This window comes from Linepithema humile, chromosome 6 (assembly GCF_040581485.1).
Source record: "Linepithema humile isolate Giens D197 chromosome 6, Lhum_UNIL_v1.0, whole genome shotgun sequence".
Lineage (NCBI taxonomy): Eukaryota > Metazoa > Arthropoda > Insecta > Hymenoptera > Formicidae > Linepithema > Linepithema humile.
The window spans coordinates 10,492,573-10,513,791 of record NC_090133.1 but is presented as its reverse complement, the minus strand read 5'-3'; the positions used below and the strand labels follow the sequence as shown (position 1 = coordinate 10,513,791).

The 21,219-nt window shown below is 40.4% G+C and overlaps 1 protein-coding gene across 1 annotated transcript; it reads left to right on the top strand.

Moving 5' to 3' along the window:
- The first annotated feature begins 15,495 nt into the window (after positions 1 to 15,495).
- LOC137000459 (uncharacterized) lies at positions 15,496 to 20,763 on the top strand. Its single transcript, XM_067356975.1, has 4 exons — positions 15,496 to 15,991; positions 17,303 to 17,385; positions 17,497 to 17,826; positions 18,025 to 20,763. The coding sequence occupies exons 1-4, from the start codon at positions 15,496 to 15,498 to the stop codon at positions 20,761 to 20,763; spliced, it is 3,648 nt and encodes a 1,215-aa protein (XP_067213076.1).
- Positions 20,764 to 21,219: the final 456 nt, after the last annotated feature.

Below are 21,219 nucleotides of genomic sequence, written 5' to 3'. Positions count from 1 at the left end.
TTCCACTAACGGCGCGTTAGGTTTTTTTAGTGGACCTTCGCCAGGAGCCCTATTATACCACATTTCATTAATCTTTCTATATATTTCTTTTATACATATGTGATGTCATTTGCAGACATGTTAGGAATATTTTATTTATCTATAAATATGTGACGGGATAGAGAGTTAGCACAAGATAATTGATTTTATTTGAAATTTTATTTTATATATATGTAAAATAAATCTTAATATAAAATTATCACAATATGACTAGTCAATATATATTTATTATAATGTTATCACATAAATTAGATTAAAAAACATATTATTAATAATAATAATAAATCAATAAAAAAAATATAAAATGAAAATATAAATAAAAAATTAAAAAATAATAAAAATATCGTCAAAAATAATAAAAATATAAATAAAAAAAAATATATAAGTATATTGTATAAGTAATATAAGTTAAAAAATAAAAATATAAATAAAAAATAAAAAAGATATTAAAAAATAAAAATATAAGTATATTGTATAAGTAAATAAGTTAAAAAATAATAAAAATATAAATAAAAAATACAAAAAAAATATTAAAAAATAAAAGTTTGTTAAAAAAATAAAATTAATATTAATATGAAATTAATATATAAAATTATTTTTATATTTATCTAATATTTTTTTAATTTATATAATATTTTTTTATTATGATATGGCCTCTTCCGCCCTGGCCACCTCTCGGTCTCCACCCACCTCTGTCACCCCATCCACCTCTGCCGCTCCATCCACCTCTGCCTCCCCATCCACCTCTGCCTCCCCATCCACCTCTGCCTCCCCATTCACTTCTTCCACCTCGCTGGTGATACCAGCGAGCGCGAGACTTTCCGCCTCCTCTCCTTTTTTCTAAAAAATAAGCACATTTACAGATAAGTACTATATTAAATAAAACAATCATGCATATAAATTAATCATTTAGTTACAAAAAATAAAAAAATAAAATAATGTACCTCTTGTTTGTTCCTCCGGCTGCTGCTGCTCTTGGATATTTTCTGTGTTTGTATTTTGCTGCTGCTGCTGCTGCGTTGTTGCACCACTACTTATTAACAAATGCAGCTGCTGCTGCATTTGTACCAACTTTTCTTGTTGATGCAACATTTGTTTCATCAACATCATACTTTCCAGCATCATACTTTCCACTCTTTGTGTCATGTCCTCTGCAAAAATTAATATATATTTATTAAATTAGTAATACATTTATAAGTTTAAAAAAAATAAAAACTGTTATATATGTATAAGAGAGGAGAAAGAAACTAAAGATTAAACATTTTGCTAACAAAATAAATAACATGAAAAACGGTAGAAGAATTATGAGCTACAGCTAAATAATATGTGTTAACCTTTCTTATATTTACAAAATTGTCTTTAAGAATATAAACAGTTGACTATTCGACCATTCTCAATATACATAAAATTAAAAGAATCAGCAATTTTAATATTCAAAATACATAAAATTAAAAATTTTAATCTTTAAGCAAGATTTAATGTAAATTTTTATAAAAAGCTATGCTACTTGAGAAACTTGCAACATAGAAACAATAGATTGAGATTAGCGATTATTGGAGTAACGTTATATTATAATAAAGATTCTCTACGTAGAATAGAGAAAATATTAGGAATAGGAATAAATATTAAATATTAGGAAAATCAAATTGGAATTATTTTATTTGAAATAAGATAACGAAATGTATTAATTATTCCTAATTCTTAACACATAATTCTAGTCATAATCAATCTAGTCATCACTCTTATGCCGTTTTTCATATTATTTAATTAAAAATTTTATTTTTAATTAATAAATAATAATAATTTATATCTCTTATGATGATTTTAATAATAATTTAATTTTCTACTTACCATCCATTTTTCGCAATATTCTTCAAATCGACTTTTCCGTCAAGTGTATTAACTGATAAGGAACCGAAGGAATTAGTCTGATCTCTGTTTGTACGCGACTTATAAACACAATTGAGGACGCGGTTCAACGAAATCGCTCTGCGCTCGAAATCGTGTAAAAATATCGTCTAAACGTCTCGAAGCATGAAAATTTTGAAAGTCGCAAAATTAATTTTTCTTAAACATAGGCTTGTAGAGAATGACGAGACGAAACTTTTTTCTATTTGCAGTTTTTTTGTTCGATGCTTATTTTTAATAATAAAAATAAAAAACTGAAAAATTTTTATTCCCAAATTCAATAAGATTTTAAGATATAAATCGTCGTAATTTTGCCAAATTTTGTTGAAATTGTTTAAAATTTGGTATACGCATGCAGTATAGTCTAGTGATGCCTACAAAACAATAAAGAGCTGAAAATCGCCTATTGTTTAATAATAATTAATTGCAAATTGAGGCCAATTGGTAACCACGTTTCTTTAGTTTCGCCGACAAAAAGTATCGAGGGAACTTGAAATTTGAAACAACTTCCAGTGAGACATTTGTTCCTCACTATTGAAGAAAGATTTCTGAAAATTTTCAGATCGATTCATTGCAAATTTGCGGAAATATGCATTTTATAAGAAAACATGCGATGCCGCTGAAAGCCGAACGGCGAGTATGCTGCCTGATGGTGCTCAGCGCTCACGGACCTATCATCGACGGCGTCGCATGTTTTCTTATAAAATGCATATTTCCGCAAATTTGCAATGAATCGATCTGAAAATTTTCAGAAATCTTCCTTCAATAGTGAGGAACAAATGTCTCACTGGAAGTTGTTTCAAATTTCAAGTTCCCTCGATACTTTTTGTCGGCGAAACTAAAGAAACGTGGTTACCAATTGGCCTCAATTTGCAATTAATTATTATTAAACAATAGGCGATTTTCAGCTCTTTATTGTTTTGTAGGCATCACTAGACTATACTGCATGCGTATACCAAATTTTAAACAATTTCAACAAAATTTGGCAAAATTACGACGATTTATATCTTAAAATTTTATTGAATTTGGGAATAAAAATTTTTCAGTTTTTTATTTTTATTATTAAAAATAAGCATCGAACAAAAAAACTGCAAATAGAAAAAAGTTTCGTCTCGTCATTCTCTACAAGCCTATGTTTAAGAAAAATTAATTTTGCGACTTTCAAAATTTTCATGCTTCGAGACGTTTAGACGATATTTTTACACGATTTCGAGCGAAGAGCGATTTCGTTGATCCGCGTCCGCAATTTTACACACACAAGAACAGAATCACGTATGTATATACGGCAAAGCCCCCCCTTCCAAGCGGCTTTTTATATGTATGAAGTTATTGCACTTACTCTTCATTCCAAGATGTCTTCTAAGAAAAACTTTTCTCAGTCAGTTGTTGCGTTTTCGTGGAAGCGCGTGGAAGCTATCAAGAGACACGGTAGTGTCTCGCGCCATAAGTGATAACGTTATAACGCGTTTATTTGTTACAAATAGTGAGAATACAACTTAATTTAATTAATTAAGATTGTTGCCGACTATAATAGCACTTCAATAGACTATAATAGCAAGTCAATTTTTATACGTGCCTTGTAAAAACTTCGAGTTCAAGAAGGTAAAGCAATTGCAAGCATTTCACATATTTTATATGTAAGTACTTATATACATATATATTTTCTTTTTTTATTTTTATTCCTTCTGTTCTGTAATTTTTTGTTAATATTTTTTATTTTATATGGAAATGTGTGAACAGTTAAGAAAAAAATCAAAGCGAAGCTTTCTAGACGCTTGGCTTAGTGATGATAGATTTAAATCTTGGATACGCAAAGTATCTAATAATGATAGTCTTTTTCATTGTATCATGTGCAATAAAGATTTCTCGTGCAATACTAACTTATTAAAACATGCAAATTCTGCGTGTCATAAAAATAATATTAAAAAGAATACATCATTGAATGATACAGTATTAAATGATAACGATGTAAATTCCAACATAACAAATTCAAGAAAATACCAACAATTTCGACAACAATGGTTAGATATTGAAGAATTTCGGCCATGGCTACGCGAAGTGCCACATGACGTAAATTCATTCTATTGCTCATTTTGTAAAAAAACTATGGTTGGTGGCTTAGGACACATATATAGTCACGCAGAATCCAAAGTACACAAAATATCTGAAAAAAATAATTTAGAAACGGATAAAAGTAACAACATAACGGATGAATTACTTTTGACGTTTGAAGAACGAAAGAAATCAGCAGAAATTCGATATGCCGCGTTGATCGTTGATAAAAATATTTTCTATCAAACAGCAACAGATATTCTTAGATTGTTTCAACAAATAGGAAAAGATTATAACGTATTAAAAAATATGACTATGGGTCGAACGAAATGTAAAAGTATTATTTCAAACGTGTTGGCTCCGATTGAGACGGACCGTGTGGTCAACTGTATTCAAAATACGAAATTTTCCATTTTTATTGACGAAACATCCGATATTTGTAATGAAAAATGGATGACGTTTTTTGTGCGGTATGTTGATTCAGAAAATTTAGACGTACGTTCACAATTGGTAAAATTAATTAATATAGATGCAAAAAATAGTAGCGCGGAAAAATTATTTAACGCATTTAAGTTAGAAATGTGGAGACTAAACATTCCATTCTTAAATATTATTGCTCTGTCGTGCGATAATGCATCCGTTATGATAGGAAAAAAGTCATCATTTAAAACAAAGCTAGTTGAGGTGTGCAAAAATTTATTAACATTTTCATGTGCGTGTCATTCTGCTGCATTGGCTGCGCATTCTGCATGTGCTAAATTACCGGAATATTGCGAAGAATTTCTAAAAAAAATTGCAAGTTATATTAACGGTAGTCCTAAGCGTTCGGCTATTTTTCTAGAATTTACAGAATGTTTTCAAAGAACAAACCGCAAAATTTTAAGATTGGCTGATACACGGTGGCTTTCTTATCATACGTGTATTGAAAGACTTCTTGAGTTATGGGATACTATCAAACATTTTTTAACTGAAAGAGTCGTTGATGAAAAATCAAAATCTGGAGAAGATTTATTAAAAATAATGCAATACTTAGATGTAAAAGCATATTTCTTATTTTTAGAACATATTTTAGATTCTTTTAATTCATTTAATGCCTTTTTTCAAGCACTAGAAACGAGGATTCATTTATTACACCGAAAATCAGTAGAGTTTCTAACCACAGTTTGTAAACACTTTCTAAAACCTGAGTTTTTAAAAAACGTATGCAATAATATTCAATTTTCTGACAAAAATAATCAAAAATCTTTAAATGAAATAAATTTAGGATTAGAATGCGAAGAATACCTCGACGAACTGACAAAGAACGGATACTTAGACATAGTTGCGAATGTTCGAGAAAATTGTTTGCAATTTTATGTGACAGCTGCCGAGGAAATTAGTAAAAGATTACCAATTAATGACAAATTTTTGTCAAAATTGAAAGTTTTTGAATCAGACGTTGTTTTATTTGATTTTGACAGAGAAACATCATTCAATGACGTTTCTTTTATCGTTCAAACTCTCGGTGGTTTTGACGAAAATGGTTTAAAAAAAGAATGGTTTATTGTACATCTCAATTTTACAGAAACAGAAAAAACAAATCTTAAAAAATTAAGTTTTGATGACATGTGGAAACAAATTTTACAAAGTAAAAGCTCCAGAGATCTTGTGAAATATCCAAATCTTAAATCCCTTATAAATTCTATTAGATCACTTCCAAATTCTAATGCCGATCCAGAAAGAATATTTTCAATTTTATCAGACATAAAAACGAAAAAACGAAATAGCCTTTCATCCGTCTCTGTAAATGCCATTTGCGTTTTAAAATCAGCTTTGAACGCAAGAAAAGAATCTATTTTAGAGATCGAGATTAATGAAAAACATTTGTCTCTCATGTCATCGAACAAATTATATTCTACATGTCCTAAAAAACATAAAAGTTGTCTTAATCTACATGCTGCAGACGTTGATGATATAGCTGGTCCCTCAACATCTAATGATACGCAATAATAATGTTACAAATAAATAGTATTTTTTATATAACACAAAAAAGTAACTGCTAATTTTATTACAGAGGTGTAATAAGTTATTTGTCTGCAAATGACATCACTTGTAAATGACAAGCGTAAAAAGAGTATTTTGTCTGCAAATGACACCACACTTGTAAATGACAAGAGTAAAAAGAGTATCTTGTCTGCAAATGACACTACACTTGTAAATGACAAGAGTAAAAAGAGTATCTTGTCTGCAAATGACACCACACTTGTAAATGACAAGAGTAAAAAGAGTATCTTGTCTGCAAATGACACCGCACTTGTAAATGACAAGTGTAAAAAAAGTATTTTGTCTGCAAATGACATCACATATGTATAAAAGAAATATATAGAAAGATTAATGAAATGTGGTATAATAGGGCTCCTGGCGAAGGTCCACTAAAAAAACCTAACGCGCCGTTAGTGGAACCTCGAAGGTGGTGCGGAAGACCACTATTAATAATACTATTATAATTACTAATAAATACTATTATAATTACTAATAATACATTATTTTTACAATATTTTAACAAGAGTACAATAAATCTGACTGCATTTATAATATATGTTACCGTCTCCTCCACTCATCTCCATAGTACAGTAACTTTTGCTAATATGCAGTAGTTTAAAATAAATGATTAAAAATGGAATAAAATATAATATGGCATATGGAGCATATATCATAGATTGTTGGTGTGAAAATTTTAATTATCTTTTATATAGAAATAATTCGTCTACATTTGACACGTTAAAATGTACACCGATCTCAGATTGAGATACTAGAGTGTACGAAAATTAAGTACATTATTGATCTCACTATTCGGATTCTCCGAATGTACGAATAGAAAATTATTGAACGGGAGAAAAAATATCAGGACGCGAGTGACTAATTGTAAGTTGGGAAATAATTAAAAGTTTTACAGGTATGTAAAATCTTTCGAGTCGATAGACATAAATGCCAAAGCAAGCATGGCTAAACGAATAAGGCGAATGGCAAGAACATAGTATATGTTAAATTTACACTTTGTTGCAATATTGCAAAATAACTTCATTTTTCTATTGACAATAGCAAATCTGAATTATTTCAAAAATTGTTAGTTTTAACATATGCGAATATTATTAATAAATATAAACTATTATTTTTTAAGCAAAAAAAAGATTATTTGATAATTTACACTGTTAGAAACAAATGCGGAAAAAAGAAAAGAAAGTTGCGAGAAGCAAATCTCGAACACGGGATTTTTCATATTCCAGCCACATGCCTTAGAAACACTTACTTCTTCGCATTTATCGTCTGTTGCGTCGGCTCGGTGGAAGGGAGACGGCGTTCTCTTCCATTGGTCGACCGGGTCGAGCTCACACGGATAGGGTGACGTCATCGGTTCTCGGTTGTATTAGTGTGATGCCGCCGCTCGTTTCTGGCAGCATTGCCGCCGATGCTTGCCAATCCTACGCCAGTCGGGCGACAGCCGGGTATAAAAGAGGCCCGGCTGTACGCCTTCTCACCAGATCCTGTTCGCTGCTCGCCAGCGAACATCCTATTGCGAGAGCACTCGCAATCCTTCGAGACAGTGATGCGATACTTCCCACAGCGGTCCCGGCTCCGCTGCCTCACACAACCTTACAGAAGCGCTACGTCACGTATCCGTGTGAGCTCGGCCGTTCAACCAATGGAAGAGAGCGAACGTCTCCCTTCTACTGAGCCGACACAACAGACGATAAATGCATGCTACTTGCATGTTAAAAGCAAGCGTTTCTGATTCAGAAAAGAAATTCTGAGGCGAGTGGCTGGAATATTAGAGATCACCTGTTCGAGACCTGCTTCGTGCAACTTTTTTTTCTTTTTTCCACATTTGTTTCTAACATAGTAAATTATTAGATAATATTTTTTTGCCCAAAAAAATAATATTTTCTATTTATTATTAATATTTGCATATATTAAACTAACAATTTTAGAAATAATACAGATCTGCTATTGTTAATAGAAAAATAAAGTTATTTTACAATGTTGCAACAAAGTGCTAATTTAACATATGTGAATATTTTTAATAAAGATAAAATAATTTCTTTTAGCCAAAAACATTATCTAATAATTTACTTAAAATAAATATCGAAAAAGGAAAAAAAGTTACAAAATCACAGTTTTCAAACACGAGATTTTTAATATTCTTGCCATTCGCCTTACTCGTTTAGCCATGCTTGTTATTTTACATTTATCAACATGAAAGAGATTACACGCCTGCAAAGCTTTTAATTATTTATTTTAAACTACTGCATATTAGCAAGATTACTGCAGTAACTACATATACATGTACTGTGGAGATTAGTGGAGGAACACAGTAGCATATTAAAAATGCAGTCAAATAGATGTAGATTGGTAATTTTATTAGTACTATTAATAAGTAGTGGTCTTCCGCACCACCTTTGAGGTTCCACTTATGGCGCGTTCGATTTTTTTTTAAGTGGATCGTCGCCTGGAGCCCTATTGTACCACTTTTTTTTACACCTGTTATTTACAGGTTAAAATAATTTACAGTAATTGACACTGTATTTTTGTATCTATATACTTACTGTACTTTGTATACTCACTGTACTTGTACTTTTGCGCGTTGCGCGTATATTGGCGAGTTGGGAAAATTACTTACTTTATAATTTTTTATAAATACAAAATATATTTTGTATTTATTATGCCTGCAATGCTTGTAAAATGTTTTATTATTTTATTTAAAAATTATTATATGTTATTTTGATATTGACAGTCCAGCAACATCATCAATATCTGCAGCGTGTAGCGTTATATTACTTTTTTTTTCATGGGGCTACTAGCATATAATGTCTTTGCCGACATGAGAGACAAATGGTTTTCATCAATTACCATGTTTAGAACCGTTTCTTTTCTAGACTTTAAAGCCGATTTTAGAACACAAAGAGCATTTACATTGGTAACCGAAAGTTTATTGCGTTTTTTTGTTTTTATATCTGATAAAACAGAAAACACTCTTTCTGAATCAGCATTCGAATTTGAAAGTGATCTAACAGCATTCAAAAAAGATTTTAAATTTGGATATTTTGCAATGTTAATAGAGTTCTGACTTTGTAAAATTTCTTTCCACATGTCATCAAAATTTAATTTTGAAAGATTTTCTTTTTCTACTTGTGTAAAATCATGATATAAAAGATACCATTCTTTCTTTAAACTATCTTCGTCAAAACCACCAAAAGTTTGAACGATAAAAGAGACATCATTGAATGATATTTCTCTGTCACTATCCGATAAAGCTACGTTTGCTTCTAAAACTTTCAATTTAGACAAAAATTTGTCATTAATTGGTAATCTTTTACTAATTTCTTCTGCAGCAGTGACGCAAAATTGCAAACAATTCTTTCGAACATGTGCAACTATGTCTGTGTGTCCTTCTTTCATTAATTTATCGAGATATTCCTCACATTCGAATCCTAAATTTACTTCATTTAGAGATTTTTGATTCTCTTGTTGAGAAAATTGAATATTATTACATACATTTTTTAACAATTCTGGTTTCAAAAAGTATTCACAGATTGTGGTTAGAAATTTTACTGATTTTGGTTGGTTACGTCCTGATAGATGTAGAATTTTTTTTGTTGGGCTCGGCGATCGACGTAAACGGGCCTGACCGCACGAGCCGAGCGGCACGTTTAGGACTTGCGACGGGTCAGCGACTAGAAGAGTCGTTTTTACTCCGTCAACAAGTCAACCGCTCGTGGTTCCCTTTTTGGGTCAAGGAATTGAATCCCTATTACCCGGGACGGAACCTTTGTGCGCAATTTGAGAGGGAAGGTGTGAGGGGGTGACGAATGAGGAGGGTGTAGTTAAATGAAAAAGAACAAAGTTTAATTTACTAAAGACAACATTTTAATTCGATTAAATTTATAATTACGATACAAAACTTAATTCTTAATTGCAGGTGTTAATAATTTTATTTGTGTATTCTTTACAAGTGTGTGTGTGTGTGTGTGTGTGTGTGCGCGCGCGTGCGTGCGTGCGTGCGTGCGTGCGTGCGTGTGTGTGTGTGTGTGGATTATTCCTCAGGGGAGAGGACTAGATTTAAGAAGTCGAACCCTGTGAATACAGGGTGAGGAAGATGCGGAGGAGGCTCGACGTATTCAATGGTGGCTTCGGAGTTGACGGATATATTGTCAAACTTCGGATCGTTATGTGGGAGTTCCTCCAGTTGAGCCTCTACTGGAGGAGAGTGGAAACGGACGGGCGAAGGGGGTCTGTAGTCCAGGAGCTCTTCTAGGATCGGAGAAATGGACCTGGGGGTAGAAAGTGGTGAAAGGTCAAGAAAGGGTTCAGGAGATTGCTGAGGAGATTCCTGAGGAATCGATGGTGATACAGGAGGTGGGTCGATTTGAGTGTGTGTGGTTATACGAGAGTTACTACGAGGGGTGTGTCTCCTAATTCTAACAAGTCTTACGGTGACCCTCGCCGCGTATCTGATGTATGATGGGAGGAATATAGCTATGCAGAAAGCGAATGCCGAAAGGTCCGAGCGATTCCGACGATTGTTGGGTCGCGGCGAACGTTCAGTTTTCACTGATAAATAATACAAAAATTTTAAACGAAATAGGGACGGAGCACATAATAGGAATAAAGAAAATACTAATGAGGAGAAAAATGAAACAAATGAACTAACTTACTCGTTACAGGATAGTTTCGGATTGGGTTGAGTGTGTACAGTGGTTTCGAGCAGGCGCCCCGTTGAGGGATGGTGTGTAGGCGTCGGACCCTTTGTAAAAGCGTGGGCACCCTGCTGCGGGATGGTGTCGTCAGAGTGATGGACCCTCTGGTTGAGATGCACCACTTGGTCGTGACAAAGTATCGACCCTTTTTTATTTCGCGGCCCGAACTACTCGAAAAACTGTCTTAAGGAATTGGCAAACTTGCTTGATGAACTGAGTGACTAATTGTGTATAATTGACGTTTGAAGCCACCAAAACACGGGTTTTTATACCCTTTCCTTGGGGTGGATCCATTTGGAAAATCTTAGGTTTTTGAAGCGGGGATCGAATAGGAATTAGTCTTGTGAGAAGATTTTTAATGTGGGGGAGGGTGGCGTCATTTTTAGCTAATAGGATTAGGTTTAGGTAATTAAGTTACTTGGAATGGGGGTAGAAAGAAAGGGGCCTTAACGAATAAGGAATAGCGTCGTTTCGGGTCCATAAGCGATGGGGGTAGGTTTTTGAGGTGGCGTAACCCGGTTGGTGTTAATTAGTATAGGTGGGGTGCATCTCAGTGTCTTAAGATCTAGGTGGGCGTAGTCTTTAGACCGATCGACGGAACAAAGGGTGGTCTATAGAGGTGCTTGCCCCGATTCCCGACTTTCGGATTGGAGGGTTGAGAACCGGTATATGAGTTCGCGAGACCTTGGGTCACTGATCTAATAAATTTGACAGTTTACGACTGTTGCGTGGCCCTGGAGTCGCGTGGAGAGTGCGATTAATGCATCTCGGTTTCCCAGACCTACTGAACACGTGCACCGTATCAGGTGTCATGCTTTCTAGGCGTGCGACTGTGGTCATTGCCCGATCGTCACTCGGTAAAACCCTATCTACTAAGGTTCCCGCAGTGTTCCGATTAGGGACCGGCTGTTTAGCGTATATGTGGCTTTGCGCTTGCGCGGCGATGGAAATGCAGTGCCGACACATGTCGTGTGCAGGACTTTACGCAGGACTTTTGACAGGAAGAGGTTAAGAAGATAAAAACAAGGTAAGGCTTTTTTATTTATTATAATTAATATTTATAAAATAATTAAATTTACAGGGTGTCAATTAAGTCCCGGGACGGCTGAATATTTTCTCATGTAAGGTATTTTTGAAAAAGGTCAAGGTCATTTCTGAAGTAATTTTCAACGAGGAATTTAACGGTGACCTTCAATTTGACCTTGAGTTTGACCTTCAAGGTCATTTCAAGGTTAGGTTAGGGTTTTTAAATAAAAACCCCTATTTTTGATTCCAAAATCTAATAGCTGGTGTCAAGAGCTTTTCAAAACACTATAATGAAGTTATTTTTCATTAAGTACTTTTTGAGTTATGAGGCTTGTAAATTACAATATTTTGACATAAAATACAAAATATCTTGTAAAACATTCAATTTTTGGGAATCTTACCTTAATACTTTTATGCATAAAATAATAAAACGAATCAATTGGTATAAAGAAAACACATAGTTGCTTTCAAGAAAAAGTATGTAGTTTGCAACATGCAACGACGTGTTGGAAAAGTGAGAGTTCTTTTTCGAGAAAAGCGCGTAGTTGTCGGGTCTCTGTGTCGGTTCGTGGTGTCAGTCCGTCGGATATTGTGTCGGCATTGTCGGAGGGCGCGAATTTCGGTAACGGTGGTGGCGGTAGAGTGATCCCTAAGTACGCCCATAGATCTACCCCTATCAACATTTCGTTGCCTACCGCCGGAAGTACTTGAAAATCGTGTGAGAAGCTCTCCCCTTCCATTTCGATTTCAAGCTTGAAGCTTTCGGTGATGGGGGCGGAACCGCCGTCAGCTACCGTGACGTGCTTATGTATGGTGCGGGGGCGGTAGCTCTTGTCTACTATATATCCGGCAAGCGTGCTATTGATGAATGACCGGTCGGAGCCCGAGTCGAGAAGAGCGGTGACGATTTTTCCGCAGCACGTGATTTGAATGTGTGGACGCGGCCAAAAAATGATTTCTAATTGGGCCGGTCGGCGGCCACCGTTGCCCCGGCCCGCGTGGCGTTTCCCGCCGGCGGATGACAGTCGCGGGAATATACTCCATCCTTCCCGCACTGAGAACAGAATTTGCGAGGCGGCCGTTTACAATTCAGCCGGGTATGGCCCCGCTGCTTGCAGTGCCAGTAGCATTCGTTTCGTTTGTACTCGGTGGTTGCTGTGCTTTGAGTTTCGACGGGTTTTCGGTCGCGTTGTCGTCGTTGCGCGGTGAGTTCTTCGTATTCGGCGGCTCGGTCGGAAAGCTCGTCGAAATCAATCGCGTCGTGCGGGCGGATATACAGGCGGTATTCCGGGTCCATATTCTCGATCAGGAGATCGAGTGTCTCTGCCTCGGAAAGTCCCCCAGCGCGGCGCGCGAGCGTAAGTAAGGCGGTCGAAAATTTTGAGAAATCTTCGTTTGGTAGCTGGCGGCGGTTGGTTGCTTCCCTCCGGAGGCGGGCTTGGTAGCGTCGTGGGAGGAAATGCCCGCGAATTCGGTCAGAAAATCGGGCCAAGTCCTCCAGGCGTGGCGGCGGTTCCGGAACCAGAGCAATGGCTCGCCTCTTAGGATTTCGGGCAGGCCGAGAAGAAGGTGGTCTCCCGAGTATCGGTAAATTCGCCGAAGTTCTTCGATGCGCTCGAGGAAAGCAATCGGGTTTTTGCCATCGAAGTGGCACCCCCATTTTCGGATTTGATCCATAGTTTTTGCTGGCTTAAGCGGGCTGGCAATAGGGGTCGGGGGGTCGGGTGCCGAATAGAAACTAGCCCGGTCGTCGTCGTCGATTGGGCTTGCGCGGCCCGAGCTACCCGGAAGTCGTAGCAGTGGTACGTTTAATGTCGCCCGGGCCTCGGTTTCCGTTGGTTCTTCGGCCGGGGGGATAATGTCCCCCGGATTGGCGCAAATGTATTCGCGTAAACGTCGACGGAGATCGTCCAAGTTGCCGTCGCAGCTGATATCGCGGGTTTGCAGAAGTTGCGCTATTTTGGAGCGCGGTAACCGCTGTATCCACGCAGTCATCGTTAGTGGATCTCGTTGACGCATCCCTTTATCTGGTCCCTGTTCGGGCGCCATGCAACCGTGTGAGCTTTTCGAGCGCGGTATAGCTCGTTGGAATCCAGGTTCGGACGGTTGGGGGTGTGTCAAAGAAAATATGCGTTTGGTTAATGATAAATCAGAAGACGTGTTTATTCAATTAAGTATGTTTGATGACTGTGTGTGTACATGCGATGTGAAAGAATATACAAGCGACGGTGAAATGATTATTAAGCAACGGCTGAATAATTATTTGAGCAGCGTGGAATAAATATAAAAGTTGTGACGATGCGTTTCACACACCGTCCCTACAGTACCCGACCGCCCGAAGATAGGCTCGACGCCTATGACGCCCACGAGCGCTCGCGCCCATGCGACGCCCCAGCGTGAGGACCGCTCCCACCGCGCGACCGATACTCGCGGGTGGGAGGCCCGAGCCGGGTATAAAAGCCGGCTCGGCCAGCATAACGGCACCTGTCCTGATTTGAAGTCCTACCGAAGCACTGCCTCAGGGAGCTCCCGAGGCAGTCAACCGCTAGTTCCGTCGACGAAGAGAGGTTGCTCCCTCTTCGAAGCCAGGGTGCTCCCGGCGTTCGACTTTCCGCTATTCCCGCCGACGGAGAGAGGTTGCTCCCTCTCCGAAGCCAGGGTGCTCCCGGTGTTTGGCCTTCCGCCACTTCCGTCGACGAAGAGAGGTTGCTCCCTCTTCGAAGCCAGGGTGCTCCCGGCGTTCAATTTTCCGCTATTTCCGCCGACGGAGAGAGGTTGCTCCCTCTCCGAAGCCAGGGTGCTCCCGGTGTTCGGCCTTCCGCCACTTCCGTCGACGAAGAGAGGTTGCTCCCTCTTCGAAGCCAGGGTGCTCCCGGCGTTCGACTTTCCGCTATTCCCGCCGACGGAGAGAGGTTGCTCCCTCTCCAAAGCCAGGGTGCTCCCGGTGTTCGGCCTTCCGCGACTTCCGCCGCCGAAGAGCGGTTACTTCCTTTACGCGACCGGAATATTACCGGTATTCAAACGCGACGCGATTTAGCGCAGCCACGCAAGCATTGTACATAGTAAGTAAGTAAAATAAAATAATAAAGAACTGAGTTAGATCAAATCAAGTTACGTCAGTCTGGACTTCCCCTTCTCTCGAACCCTGACTCCGGCGAGCCGATCCGCGGCGTCGAGAAAGGAGCCCCGTTACATGGCGCCCGAACAGGGACCTGACCGTAGGAAGTCCAGGCTGGTATAAAATTCGATGCCCAAAATCATGGTCCTTCGAGCCGGATAAGTGCGTGAGTCGGTGAATTAAAAGTGCATAACCTATCGAGTGCACGAGCGACGAATCGAGTTATCGCCCTTATATATGCGCATTTCGTGCCGTAATACGCGATAGACTGCCACGCGGCCTTTCTCTGCGTGTCTGTGAAATCGCGAGCAGAAGCGATTAATCTCGATTCTAGCGGACAGTAACGTGAACAGTGACATTCAGTGACCACGAAGTTATAATAATTTGACTCTATTCAGTGCGACGGTTCGAATATATCGCTTATGCGATTCGTACGTCGTTCTTTGTGACAATTTATTAGAGTAATAATTTGACTCTATTTAGTGCGACGGTTTGAATCCATCGTTTTCGGATTCGTTCGTCGTTCTTGTGATAATTGTCGGATTGACAAGTGACTCTAATCATTGCGATTGTTCGAGTCTGATTGTTTATTAGACTCTGATAGACTGTGACGTCATCATGCCTGGAGATACGCTCACAGTACCGACAGACCGATCGAGAACTCGTACTCGTTCTCAAGGCAGCATTGTAGCGCTGCTCGTCGTACAACGAGAACATTTACGATCTATTCATCGTACGTGCAATTCGGCTGCGAGGCTCACTGATACGTCCAACTCCATTACAGTCTCGACGAAACTTCAAACGTTAACGCATCTATGGGCCAAATGTCGATGCAATCACGAGGAGTTAACCGAATACTCGACGGATCCGGACGTCAGTGATTATCTCCGAGGTACCGAGTTTGGCGACATGGAAGATCGAGTTCTGGATGCGACGGACGCGCTCACCGCTTTGCAGAGCAGCCTGCCTTCGACCACATCTACTAGGGGGGACGCTGCCAACGCATCTTCGACTTCCAGATTCACCAGTCTCGAGCGCATCCCTCTGCCGACTTTCAACGGAGATCAGAAGGACTGGGCTCATTTTCGAGATATGTTTGACTCTATGGTCATCCGTGAGTCTGGACTATCTAACGTACAAAAGTTTTATTATCTTAAAAGTAGTTTGACCGGTACGGCATTGTCGCTGATTAAAAATTTACCGATTACCAATGCGAATTTTGAATCGGCTTGGAAATTAGTTAATGCTCATTATCAAGATATTCAAGTTTTGACCTTTTCTCTTATAGTTCGTTTATTAAAGCTTAAGCCAGTAAGCGGCGATAATCCTGCCGCATTAGAGACTCTAATTAATCAAACTCGCGAAATACTTGTCTCTCTCGAAAACTTGAATCAATTGTCGTGGGATTCTATACTAGTTGTTATGACGCTTATGCGTCTGGATCCGACAATTCGAAAGAGTTGGGAAGAGAACATCGGTAAAAGAGAAACATTTCCGAATTATGACGAACTTGAGCAATTTTTGACCGGTAAAATACACGCGTTAAATGTTGCTTCGATTAAAAGCGGAGTCACATGCCTTAGCGACAATGTCGGATCGAAAAATACGAAACATAAAAACGGTGTTGACTCTAAGGTCACTTCGCACGTTGCGAACACCAACACTTCTGTATGTCATTTGTGTTCAGCGGCTCATAACGTATCGAAGTGCGCGAAGTTTAAGGTTATGCCTGCGAGCGAACGTTTAGATTCCGTCCGAGCGGCGCATTTATGTTTTAATTGTCTCACGAAAGGACATTTTCCGCCGAGCTGTAAGACCAAACCGGGTTGCGATAAATGTAAGAAACGACATCATAAGATGCTTCATCAAGCATTCTCGCCGCGTGCATCGGATTTAGAGTTAATACATGGTAACGTGGTTACTTCCATTTCGAATAACGATTCCGCGAACTTATCTAATGTAACTTCCTGTCATTCGGGAATCGCCGAGTCAAAGACGTTAAAGCCAGTGTTAATTGCGACAGCGTGGGTACATGTGCGTACGGCCGAAGGTCGTGAACTGCCATTCCGTGCAGTTTTAGATTCTGGCTCCGAGTGTTCGCTAATCTCTGAAGCAGCTGCTCAAACGTTACGCGTACAAAGAATTGCGTGCTCTGCTTCAATTTCGGGTACTGGCGCCACCGTTTCCGGGATCGTAAAGCACTCCACCCGCGTTGAATTACGGTCGCGAATTAACTCTCAGCTTGTCGTCGTGATCGAGCCTCTTATTTTATCTCGTCTCTCTAGTTATGTTCCGCGACGAGTTGTTGAAGCCTCTGAGTGGATCGGCGTCGGTCAACTGACATTGGCTGACCCCGACCCCTGCAGTGATAAGCCGATCGACTTAATACTCGGTGCCGATTGTTATGACGAAATAATACTTCCAGATCGGGTGAAGTTTCCCGGAGAACCGTACGCTATTCATTCACGATTTGGGTGGGTGCTGCGCGGTCCAGTGGACGACGGCCCTGTTAATGTCTTGTCGTCGCATACGACTGTTTCGTCATTACACGTGACATTTAATACCGATTTGACTCGTGCGATCGAACGCTTTTGAGAGGTTGAGGAGATTCCTTCGCAGAACAAGTTATCCGCTGAGGATAATCATTGCGAAGATCTCTTCGCCGCGACTACTAATCGTGATGCGTCAGGAAGATACCATGTTGCGTTGCCGTTTAAGGGAGATCTTCCACTTGATATTGGGGATTCTCACAAAAATTCGCTCCATATGTATTCGTCTTTGGAGCGTCGGTTGAAAAAGGATCGACAGTTGGCTGTCGAATATAATGCTTTTTTGACCGAATATTTAAGATTAGGACATATGAGTCCGTTTACGCCCTCGGAAGTCGAGGAACAGCGATGCTTTATACCGCATCATCCGGTATTAAAGCCAAGTAGCGCTTCGACGAAGGTAAGGGTTGTATTTAACGCGTCTGCGCGCACTAGCAATGGAAAGTCTCTCAACGACTGCCTCCTTATCGGACCAAAATTGCAGGCTGATCTATGTGCCATCCTGTTACGTTGGCGCTGGCACCGGTTTGTGTGTGCCGCCGATATTGCGAAAATGTTTCGGCAAATTCGCGTGCACGATGATCATACGCGCTTTCAGTTAATTCTCTGGAGGCAATCGGAGAAAGACGCGGTTGTTCCGTATCGGTTACGGACGGTAACTTATGGTACCGCTCCTGCCCCTTTTTTAGCATTACGCGTCTTGCGACAGTTAGCAGAGGACGAGAAGCATCGCTTCCCTCTGGCTGCGCATAACGTCATAGTTAATTCATACGTTGACGATATATTTTTTGGCGCGTCGGAGATAGAAGAATGTCGCGAGATTCGAGAGCAGATGATAGGACTGACCAACGCGGGCGGGTTTCCTCTACACAAATGGAGTTCCAATTGTCCAGATTTAATCTATGATTTATCCGAAACGATTCGCGATCCTGCACAAAACGTAGATTTTAAAGAGGATGATCAATTAAAAATTCTTGGCATATATTGGACACCACTAGAGGATGCCTTTAGTTTTCGCATTAGATCAGAGGTTCCGTCGACCATAACGAAACGCACCTTTCTCTCGTATATATCGAGAATCTACGATCCACTAGGTTGGCTGTCGCCGACCATTATTATCAGTAAGATCCTTATTCAACAGTTGTGGCTGTCTAAGATCGATTGGGACACGACACTACCGTCGGATCTAAATGAACGGTGTGTATCTTTCTGCCACGGACTTATTTCACTTGCTACGGTTTGTATCCCGCGCTGGGTACGCACCCGCGAGGACTCAAGTATCGAGATCCATGGGTTCGCGGATGCGTCCCAGGCCGCTTACGCAGCCGTGATTTACCTTCGAGTGATTCATAAACACGAGCCAAACGTTTTCTTATTAACAAGTAAGAGCAAGGTTGCTCCGTTGAAAACGGTCTCGGTTCCTCGTTTGGAGCTCTGCGCGGCCGAGCTCTTATCGCGACTTCTTGCTTGGACTATTTCAGCGTTAAATCTCGAGCAGGCCCCCATTTACGCCTGGACGGATTCCACCGTCACATTGGCCTGGCTTAGTAAGCCTCCGGCCACATGGAAGGTATTCGTGGCGAATCGGGTGTCTCTCATCCAAACGCAATGTCCACCGGCAAATTGGCGTCATGTTCCTACGCAGGACAATCCTGCGGATTTAGCTTCTCGTGGAGTCTCTCCGACTCAATTGATTAAAAATACACTATGGTGGTACGGGCCTTCGTGGCTTTCCTGTGAGCCCGAAGCCTGGCCCTCGGTCGACTCGCCTGAGAGTCTGCCGACTTCTGACCTTGAGGCTCGGTCAGTCGTCACTCACTTCACCAAGGTCTCCGAGTGGGATCTATCCACTCGTTATTCTGATTGGAGCAAATTGCTCAAGATAACTGCGTTGATTCTACGCTTCGTGAAACTGACACGACGACAGCTTCCATGTACGGAGATTTTATACACCGCGCAGTTGATGACGGAAGCCAAAACTTTTTGGATCAAAGTCATACAGTCGTCGTTATATGCGACGGAACTTCATTTATTGCGAGCCGGGCAAAGATTACCACGGTCGAGTTCGCTGCTTTCATTGGATCCGTTCATTGATGATGACGGAACCATTCGTATGGGAGGCAGATTAATGCACGCTCCATTGACTTTCGCTCGGAAGCATCCGGTAATCCTGAGCCAGACTCCTCTGACGCGTTTAATAGTGCGTGATGCACATTTACGCACTCTCCATGGGGGAACGTCGTTAACATTACGTCTACTCCGAGAGGAGTATTGGATACTCCGAGCAAAAATAATTGTCAGTTCAGTTATTGGTCAGTGTGTCATCTGCTCTCGACATCGTGCAAATCTGAGCAGTCAAAAAATGGCTCATTTGCCCGAAATACGAACTAATGTGGCGCGTCCGTTTTTGAAAGTTGGAATAGATTATGCCGGACCCTTGCCAGTGCGCGCCTTTGCCGGACGTGGTCATCAATCCCGTAAGGCCTATATAGCCCTTTTCGTGTGCTTGATCACCCGTGCCGTGCATATGGAACTCGTTACCGATTTGTCTTCCGCCGCATTCATCGCCGCTTTTCGACGATTTTCATCACGACGCGGTATTCCTGCGATCGTGCTTAGCGATAACGGAACAAATTTCCGTGGCGCGCAAACGGAATTATACCGTATATTTTACGCTAGTATGTGCGATGGCGCCGTCGAATCCTCTATGGCCTCGTTAGGCATAGAATGGCACTTTATTCCAGCCTCCGCTCCGCACTTTGGCGGGATCTGGGAGGCTGGAGTAAAGTCAGTCAAACACCACTTAAAGCGTATCGTTGGCGTACATACGCTCACCATTGACGAATTAGAGACACTGTTGTGCCAGGTAGAGGCCTGCCTAAATTCGCGACCGATCGCTGGACTCTCGAACTCCCCCGACGATCTATCGTATCTGACTCCTGGTCACTTCTTGACCGGCGCTCCACTTCTTGCGTTGCCTGATGCGTCGCTATTAGATCGTCAGGAATCGAGATTGACTAGATATCAACTCGTGCAGCAGATGCGAGACCGATTTTGGCAGGTTTGGCGCTTAGACTTTCTGAACTCTTTGCAGAAGCGCAATAAGTGGCACAATCAATGCGCGAATATGAGCGTGGGTGACATCGTTATCATTAAAAACGACAATGCACCACCCTCTAAATGGGAATTAGGGCGTATAACCCAGTGCTTCCCGGGTGAAGATGGGTTGATCCGCGTTTGCGAAGTGAGGACTGCGACCTCTACCGTTCGACGACCGATTCACAAATTGTGTCTTCTTCCGATCGCTGATCGAGACGAAGAGGATCACAATTCGTAGCTTCGTTTAGTTTTTTTTGCTTCTTGAGTATCATACCCTACGGCGGGCGGCGCCCAACGCCCAATAATTCGCGTCTGTGATATCTAGAGATATCTATAGGTTAAGTGTAGATTAATTAAGTTTATGCATACTGCTAAAATGTAAATCAGTATTAATCTTAGTCAGCTGATATAAGTAGTCATTAGTTCATTATAAAGTGTTTTTGTCGCTTATTAAATAAGCGAGGCGAGCGGTATGTTCGTGCAAGTGTGACACGAAGCGCGCAATCCGAAATGCGCGCGCCATCTCCGAGATCGCGGCGTAGCTCGGAGCTATCGATAGCGTTTATCTGGATTTCCGCGTAGATCGATACATGATTAGCGCTGTCGTGTCGTCACATCCGTCGTGACGAAGGAGGAGGTCGCTGAGGATGGCTGAGTTGAGACACACGTGTGCCGGGTCGACCTCCGAGTCGTT

What these genes read in the sequence shown, in the direction of transcription:
- LOC137000459 (XM_067356975.1), top strand. Translation starts at nt 15,496, where the DNA reads ATGCCTGGAGATACGCTCACAGTACCGACAGACCGATCGAGAACTCGT. An exon ending in GTCCAGTGGACGACGGCCCT is followed by an intron (nt 17,386 to 17,496) that starts GTTAATGTCTTG and finishes ATTCCTTCGCAG; the next exon opens with AACAAGTTATCCGCTGAGGA. An exon ending in CAAGTAGCGCTTCGACGAAG is followed by an intron (nt 17,827 to 18,024) that starts GTAAGGGTTGTA and finishes ACGCGCTTTCAG; the next exon opens with TTAATTCTCTGGAGGCAATC.